General features: G+C 43.1%; 1 protein-coding gene across 2 annotated transcripts; it reads left to right on the plus strand.

Annotated features, from left to right (window-relative positions):
- The first annotated feature begins 988 nt into the window (after positions 1-988).
- LOC111784393 lies at positions 989-7,150 on the plus strand. Of its 2 annotated transcripts, XM_023665104.1 has the most exons (6): positions 989-1,230; positions 1,439-2,403; positions 2,506-2,769; positions 2,884-2,975; positions 3,941-4,781; positions 6,897-7,150. In XM_023665104.1, the coding sequence occupies exons 2-6, from the start codon at positions 1,474-1,476 to the stop codon at positions 6,933-6,935; spliced, it is 2,166 nt and encodes a 721-aa protein (XP_023520872.1). In that variant the 5' UTR covers positions 989-1,230; positions 1,439-1,473; the 3' UTR covers positions 6,936-7,150. The 2 variants fall into 2 exon arrangements, with proteins under 2 accessions (XP_023520872.1, XP_023520871.1); XM_023665103.1 differs by having other exon boundaries at positions 990-2,403; positions 3,941-4,638; positions 6,754-7,150.
- Positions 7,151-8,649: the final 1,499 nt, after the last annotated feature.

Raw genomic sequence — 8,649 nt, forward strand, 5'->3', positions numbered from 1 at the left:
TTAAAAGCACCAAAAAAAAAAAAAAAAAAAAAAAAAAAAAAAAAAAAAAAAAAAAAAAAAAAAAAAAANAAAAAAAAAAAAAACATTCTTCTAAAATTTGGATTTAAGTGTTTCACTAATTTCTTTTTCTTTTTTAATCCTTTTTTAAAATGTTATTTCATCGACATTTGATGAATCGACCAAAGTTAACCATCGACATTTGATGGATCTAAGTGTTAGAGGAACACAACTCTCCATAATGGTATGATATTGTCCATTTTGAGCATACACTCATGATTTTGCTTTGGGCTTCTCCAAAAGGCCTCGTACCAATGGAGGGGGTATTACTTGATTATAAACTCTGATGTGGGACTTTCATCATCCAACACCTCCCCTCGAACAAAGTGCGTCTCTCCTTACTGGAGAGAGTATTCCTTAATTATAAACTCATGACCATTCCCTAAATTAGCTAATGTGGGACTTTTATCATCCAACACCTCTCCTTAATCGACGCTCGGCTCCTTTGGAGTCTTAGTCATTTTTTACTGCCTTTGAGGAGGCTTGACTCCTTTCCTTTTGGAGTCTTTTGTTCGATATTTGAGGATTTACCAATCTATTGACACGACTAAGTTTAGGGCATGACTTTGATACTATGTTAGAGGAACTCGACTCTCCACAATAGTATGATATTGTTCACTTTGAGCATAATCTCTCATCACTTTGTTTTGGACTTTCCAAAAGACCTCATTCCAAATGAAGAGAATATTCATTGATTATAAACCCATGATCATTCCCTAAACTAGTAGGACTTTTATCATCCAACACTAAGCTACATTGAAACGAACACTAATGGCGTGTTGAGAGACCAACTCTGCTTTAGAGATGGAGACACCAAATTAATGAAGAAAAAAAAAAAAAATCCCCATTAGAAATTGAAGGGAAGAACCAGTGGGTGAAGTTCAAATTTGTGAAGAACTTGTATGTTGTATGTGTATGGTGGGTGTCAGACACTGACAGCTTCTCTACTTAATCATGTCTTACTTTTCTGTTTTCTCTGTGAGATTTTCCATTTCATTTTTCACCATCCCCACACCCCATGTTCTTTGTCTCAATCTCTTAAAAAAAGGGTTTAAATTTCACCAGAAATTCCCAATTTTTTCCTTTTCTTTTCACATGGTGTTTTTGTTTCTGCCTTTTTGTGTAAACTGCCAAATGGGTTTGTAAGTGTAACTCGTTTTCTCATCTGGGTTTGTGAGTTTTCCTGTTCTTCCCTGTTCTATTCGTTCCATTTCTGAGAGCCATGTTTTTGGGTTCTCTGCGTTTTCTTCTAATTTGATATATAAGCTTTGTGTTCATCTTATTTGCTGGAGATTTGTTTGTTTCAATTTATTTTTGGTAATGATTTTAATTTCTATCTTAAGGGTATCCATTCATTTTCGTTTTGATTTGAGATTTCTAGGGTTTTTAGAGTGATGCCTTCTGAAGGTATCAACAATGGCGAATCTCGTTCCTGGAGTGCTTCTCAAACTGCTACAGCACATGAACACAGATGTGAAGGTTGCTGGAGAACACAGGTCGGCGTTGTTGCAAGTTGTGAGCATAGTTCCGGCATTGGCCGGCGGCGATCTCTCTCCGAATCAAGGTTTTTATCTCAAAGTCTCTGATTCTTCTCATGCCACATATGTGTCACTCCCTGATGAACATGGTGAACTGATTCTTAGTGATAATATTCAATTGGGTCAGTTTATTCACATCGAACGCCTTGAGGCTGCTTCCCCTGTCCCCATTCTTCATGGTGTTCGACCTGTGCCTGGTCGACATCCTTGTGTGGGTACCCCTGAAGATATTGTTGCTACTCATTCTCCTGGGTTTCTTAACAATAATCCTAATCTGAAACCTATGGACAAAGTCAAACCAACCCCAAAAGTTGGCATTGGCGTTAGTGGGGAGAAGGAGAAATCTGTGGCTGAGAGGCTCAATGGCAATGCCAAGGAGGATAAAATTGAGAAAAGAGCCTCACCCTTGTGTAGATCCAAGTCTCAGTTGTCGTCGAAATTGACAGTGAATATAGATGTGAAGAAGAAGCCTTTGCGGTCGATGCCTTCATCTCCGACGAGCTGTTATTCGTTACCTTCTTCATTTGAGAAGTTTTCGAACAGCATTAAGCAGCAGGGGAAGGTTAAGCCATTGGCTAATGTAACAACCAAGGTAGGAGCGGTCGAAAAGAACTCGATTCGTTCAGCTAGTCCTGTTGCCAAGAAGATGGGAATGGGACATCAGATCCAACATTTAGTTCAGGGCATTGAGGTTGGAGCCAAGGGTCTGAGGAAGAGTTGGGAAGGGAACAACATAGAGACAAAAAGAAGAGACAATTCGATATTAAGAGCTAGCAAACTTGATGCCAAGCCCGAAGCTCGGGTTACTGTAAGTTTTAGTCTACCCAATACGATCGTTGTTTCGTATTTGATTTGATGAGCTTAAAAGATCCAGCCAAGTCCATTGACTTAACTTATTTATATTTTTCAGACTCCTAGAAGAAGTACATTGAGTGACAAGGTAGCAGCAAAGTCATCTAAAGATGATTCTTCAAAGAAGAATGCTGCCAATGGAGCTCTAGATAATGAGGAAAGGTCGAATAGGAAAAAATGTTCGAATGGAAAGAAATCATCTTCAAGTGATGCAGTCGGGTTCCCCGGGAACTTGGTGAAGGTTCCTCTTAGTCATAGAAGATTGACTGAAGGGAGTGGTTCATGGGCTTCACTTCCATCATCTCTTGCCAAGCTTGGAAAGGTATGGAATATCTGATGTTTTGATAGCCAAAGATAAGCTCTTTTATAAAGTGTTAATGTATGTCTTCTTTTTGTGTTGCTTCTTCCCATTGTTCTTCTGTGTATGCTACAATAGGAAGTAATGAGGCACAGAGATGCTGCACAAACAGCAGCAATAGAGGCTATGCAAGAAGCTTCGGCGGCAGAGAGCTTACTACGATGTTTAAGGTATGAAAGCTTAGTTGGTGCTTCACTTGTAGCTCTATCTGCGTTGTAGTTCTTTTGTGAGATCCCATGTCGGTTGGGGAGGAGAATGAAATACCTTTTATAAGGGTGTGGAAACCTCTTCTTAGCAGACGCGTTTTAAAAACCTTGAGGGGAAGTACGAAAGAGAAAGCCCAAAGAGGACAATATCTGCTAGTGGTGAGCATGGGCTATTACAAATGGTATCAGAGCCAAACACCGGGTGATGTGCAAACGAGGAGGCTGAGTCCTGAAGGAGGGTAGACACGAGGTGGTGTGCCAGTAAGGACGTTGGGTCCCGAAGGGGGTGGATTTGGTGGGGGTCCCACATTGATTGGAGAAAGGAAAGAGTGCCAGCGAGGACGTTAGGCCCCGAAGGGGAGTGGATTGTGAGATCCCACATCGGTTGGGGAGGAAAAGTGTGCCAATAAAGCCGCTGGGCCATGAAGAGGGGTAGATTGTGAGATCCCACATCGGTTGAGGAGGAGAAGTGTCCCGATAAAGACGTTGGGCCCCAAAGAGGGTAGATTGTGAGATCCCACATCGGTTGGGGAGGAGAAGTGTGCCAGTAAGGATGCTGGGCCCTGAAGAGGGGTAGATTATGAGATCCCACACCAGTTGGGGAGGAGAAGTGTCCCAATAAGGACGTTGGGCCCCGAAGAGGGTGGATTGTGAGATCCCACCTCGATTGGGGAGGAGAATGAAACACCCTTTAAAAGGGCGTGGAAATCTCTCCCTAGCAGACGTGTTTCAAACACCTTGAGGGGAAGCCCGTAAGGAAAAGCTCAAAGAGGATAATATCTACTAGCGGTGGACTTGGGCTATTACATCTTTATTCGAAATGCTCGAAATGCAAGCCAAAGTTCTTTGGCTGAAAGCTGCTAGAGCTAATTAGAAGACAGAAAAGATTTGAAACATTCTTCTGTTGCCTTATGTTGTTTGTTTTGCAGTATATTTTCAGAGTTAAATACTGCTGCGAAGGAGGACAACCCACAGCCTGCGGTAGAACAGTTTCTGACCCTTCATGCTAGCCTAACCAATGCTCACATGGTAGCTGAATCACTTTCAAAAACTACTCCATCTGGTTCGACCAATGAGACCGAAGAAACCGCTTTGGAAGAACCAACGAAGGTCACATTAATGGCAAGAAGACAGGCATCTGCTTGGGTCCAGGCTGCTTTAGCCACCAACCTTTCATCTTTTACAGTTTACAGCCGTGATCCACCCTCGACTCTAAACCCGACCTTACGTCTATCTCAAAACCAAAAGAATACATCTGCAAATCATCCTATAATGGTTTTAGAAAACTCATCTAAGAACAGCTCGTCAAAATCCCAAGGGAAGATCCGCCAGATGATAAGCGCTAAACCCGTTGGATCAGGAAATCCAAGTCGAACAAAGGAAGGAGCGACGACACTCGGTCAGAAGGTGCAGCCTCAACCTCCAGCAGAATGGATAAGAGGAAGTGGGGTTGACGAATCAGTCGAGTTGGGTGAGACGTTACGAGTGCAATCCCAGGACTGGTTCTTGAGATTCATGGAAAGGTTCTTGGATGCAGGTGTGGACACTGCAGCCTTGTCGGATAATGGACAAGTAGCAGGAATATTGACTCAGCTGAAGAGTGTAAACGACTGGTTAGATGGAATAGGTTGTTGTAGCAAGGATGAAGAAGACACAGCTCACATTCAAACCGAGACGATCAACAGATTAAGGAAGAAGATCTACGAGTATCTTCTGATGCACGTCGAGTCTGCAGCCGCTGCACTGGGCGGGGGATCCCAGCCAGTGCCANATATCTGATGTTTTGATAGCCAAAGATAAGCTCTTTTATAAAGTGTTAATGTATGTCTTCTTTTTGTGTTGCTTCTTCCCATTGTTCTTCTGTGTATGCTACAATAGGAAGTAATGAGGCACAGAGATGCTGCACAAACAGCAGCAATAGAGGCTATGCAAGAAGCTTCGGCGGCAGAGAGCTTACTACGATGTTTAAGGTATGAAAGCTTAGTTGGTGCTTCACTTGTAGCTCTATCTGCGTTGTAGTTCTTTTGTGAGATCCCATGTCGGTTGGGGAGGAGAATGAAATACCTTTTATAAGGGTGTGGAAACCTCTTCTTAGCAGACGCGTTTTAAAAACCTTGAGGGGAAGTACGAAAGAGAAAGCCCAAAGAGGACAATATCTGCTAGTGGTGAGCATGGGCTATTACAAATGGTATCAGAGCCAAACACCGGGTGATGTGCAAACGAGGAGGCTGAGTCCTGAAGGAGGGTAGACACGAGGTGGTGTGCCAGTAAGGACGTTGGGTCCCGAAGGGGGTGGATTTGGTGGGGGTCCCACATTGATTGGAGAAAGGAAAGAGTGCCAGCGAGGACGTTAGGCCCCGAAGGGGAGTGGATTGTGAGATCCCACATCGGTTGGGGAGGAAAAGTGTGCCAATAAAGCCGCTGGGCCATGAAGAGGGGTAGATTGTGAGATCCCACATCGGTTGAGGAGGAGAAGTGTCCCGATAAAGACGTTGGGCCCCAAAGAGGGTAGATTGTGAGATCCCACATCGGTTGGGGAGGAGAAGTGTGCCAGTAAGGATGCTGGGCCCTGAAGAGGGGTAGATTATGAGATCCCACACCAGTTGGGGAGGAGAAGTGTCCCAATAAGGACGTTGGGCCCCGAAGAGGGTGGATTGTGAGATCCCACCTCGATTGGGGAGGAGAATGAAACACCCTTTAAAAGGGCGTGGAAATCTCTCCCTAGCAGACGTGTTTCAAACACCTTGAGGGGAAGCCCGTAAGGAAAAGCTCAAAGAGGATAATATCTACTAGCGGTGGACTTGGGCTATTACATCTTTATTCGAAATGCTCGAAATGCAAGCCAAAGTTCTTTGGCTGAAAGCTGCTAGAGCTAATTAGAAGACAGAAAAGATTTGAAACATTCTTCTGTTGCCTTATGTTGTTTGTTTTGCAGTATATTTTCAGAGTTAAATACTGCTGCGAAGGAGGACAACCCACAGCCTGCGGTAGAACAGTTTCTGACCCTTCATGCTAGCCTAACCAATGCTCACATGGTAGCTGAATCACTTTCAAAAACTACTCCATCTGGTTCGACCAATGAGACCGAAGAAACCGCTTTGGAAGAACCAACGAAGGTCACATTAATGGCAAGAAGACAGGCATCTGCTTGGGTCCAGGCTGCTTTAGCCACCAACCTTTCATCTTTTACAGTTTACAGCCGTGATCCACCCTCGACTCTAAACCCGACCTTACGTCTATCTCAAAACCAAAAGAATACATCTGCAAATCATCCTATAATGGTTTTAGAAAACTCATCTAAGAACAGCTCGTCAAAATCCCAAGGGAAGATCCGCCAGATGATAAGCGCTAAACCCGTTGGATCAGGAAATCCAAGTCGAACAAAGGAAGGAGCGACGACACTCGGTCAGAAGGTGCAGCCTCAACCTCCAGCAGAATGGATAAGAGGAAGTGGGGTTGACGAATCAGTCGAGTTGGGTGAGACGTTACGAGTGCAATCCCAGGACTGGTTCTTGAGATTCATGGAAAGGTTCTTGGATGCAGGTGTGGACACTGCAGCCTTGTCGGATAATGGACAAGTAGCAGGAATATTGACTCAGCTGAAGAGTGTAAACGACTGGTTAGATGGAATAGGTTGTTGTAGCAAGGATGAAGAAGACACAGCTCACATTCAAACCGAGACGATCAACAGATTAAGGAAGAAGATCTACGAGTATCTTCTGATGCACGTCGAGTCTGNTAGGTTGTTGTAGCAAGGATGAAGAAGACACAGCTCACATTCAAACCGAGACGATCAACAGATTAAGGAAGAAGATCTACGAGTATCTTCTGATGCACGTCGAGTCTGCAGCCGCTGCACTGGGCGGGGGATCCCAGCCAGTGCCACAGCAGATCGAGGCAACCGAAACAAAAGCAAGAAGGTGAGTGTTGTTTGAATCATGTACATAGCAGAAGCTAAGTGGCTATTTGTCTTCTCATCTTCTTAATTTATGTGATTTGATTACTGAAAGTATACGGATCTGGGTTTGTTCAGTTCAGGATTATACATACATTCAATTGTACATTCAGTTGTTAGTGAGAGTGCATATTGTTGATGTTCTTGAAGAAGCACATAATTTATTCCATTTGTTTTTTCTTTATCTCTCTCGTTTGGCCCGCTAGTAGGTATTAACGTCTTTGAACTTTTCATTTCGAGCTTTCCCTCAAGATTTTTGAAACGCATCTGCTAGAGAGAGGTTTTTATACTCTTATAAAGAATGCTTCATTCCCCCTCTTTATCGGAGGTGAGATTTCACCATACACCCTTTTCAGGGTCCAGCGTCCTCGCTGGTACTAGTTCCTCACTCTAATTGATGTATCTCACAATCTACCATTCGGGTCTTAACGTCCTCGCTGACACTTGTTCCTCCCTCCAATCACTGTGGGATCTCACAATCCACCCTCTTTTGCGCCTAGCGTTCTTGTTGACACTTGTTACTGATAAGCGCCAACAATGCTGGAATTTGCAAAGCTAGAGGTCCTTCTAGAATCCTTGCAAAACACTCACAGAGAAAGCTAACTTAACGGATTGATTCCAACCAAGAGCTGGTTAGAAGATGAATGACTCTTAGATCGAACTTGGAATCTATGATGGTCACTCTTAGATACCAAGACAATTCACTCCAGAATTAGCTTGATCAAAACTAATTCAATGAATCGGTTTAAACATCAAACCTAAAGCAAGGTTTGAAAAAGAATAACACCAAAAGGGTATCAAGAAAACACAAAGGTTTTTTCTGTATTCAACCAAAATCCCTCAAACATGAATATTACATGCCTTTAAATAGGCCTAGAAGATAACCCTAACAAAATAAAGTTCAGCCACCAACCACTAATAAATGCTAATAAATGCTATTAAATACAAATTGAAGAATATAAGGCAATTCATACAAACTATTAATAAATGCTATTAAATATAAAATGAAGCAAATAAGGCATTAATAATTTCCTTAATTGGTAATTCAACTACCAAAGGCAAGTCTTCTAATTACTTTCCAATATCAGCCACTCCATTATCTTCTTGATTTGATATGCTAATGCTATAAAGATTTTTGGGCTCAAAAGTCTTTGTTTCAACCGGTACACTAGCTAGCTTTTGAAGATGCAATGTATAGGCCTCTTGAATCTTCTTAACCTTGCTTCTTGTAATCGGTCCTTCGGGTACATGCACGTGATCAGTTGTTGGATTCATATCAGTTACTCTCTCCAATTGATGTAAGACCTCACAATCCATCTCATTCGGGCTCAGCGTTCTCGTTGGCACTTATTCCTCTCTCCAATTGATGTATCTCACAATCCACCATTCGGGTCCTAACGTCATCACTAACACTCGTTCCTCCCTCCAATCAATGTGGGATCTCACAATCCACCCCTTTGGAGGCGCAGCGTTCTTGCTGACACTCGTTACCTCTTCAATCAATGTAGGAACTCACAATCCATCCCCTTCAGGGCCCAGTGTCCTTGTGGGATCTCACAATCCACCCCTTTTGGGGTGCAGCATTCTTGCTAACACTGCTAACACTCGTTACTCTCCAATCAATGTAGGAACTCACAATCTAAGGCCTCAGCATCCTCGTGGGATCTCACAATCCACCCCTTT

Source organism: Cucurbita pepo, unplaced genomic scaffold (assembly GCF_002806865.2).
Source record: "Cucurbita pepo subsp. pepo cultivar mu-cu-16 unplaced genomic scaffold, ASM280686v2 Cp4.1_scaffold000193, whole genome shotgun sequence".
In the NCBI taxonomy this organism is placed as follows: Eukaryota; Viridiplantae; Streptophyta; class Magnoliopsida; order Cucurbitales; family Cucurbitaceae; genus Cucurbita; species Cucurbita pepo.

What these genes read in the sequence shown, in the direction of transcription:
- LOC111784393 (XM_023665104.1), top strand. Translation starts at nt 1,474, where the DNA reads ATGGCGAATCTCGTTCCTGGAGTGCTTCTCAAACTGCTACAGCACATG. An exon ending in CTCTTGCCAAGCTTGGAAAG is followed by an intron (nt 2,770 to 2,883) that starts GTATGGAATATC and finishes ATGCTACAATAG; the next exon opens with GAAGTAATGAGGCACAGAGA. An exon ending in AGCTTACTACGATGTTTAAG is followed by an intron (nt 2,976 to 3,940) that starts GTATGAAAGCTT and finishes TTTGTTTTGCAG; the next exon opens with TATATTTTCAGAGTTAAATA.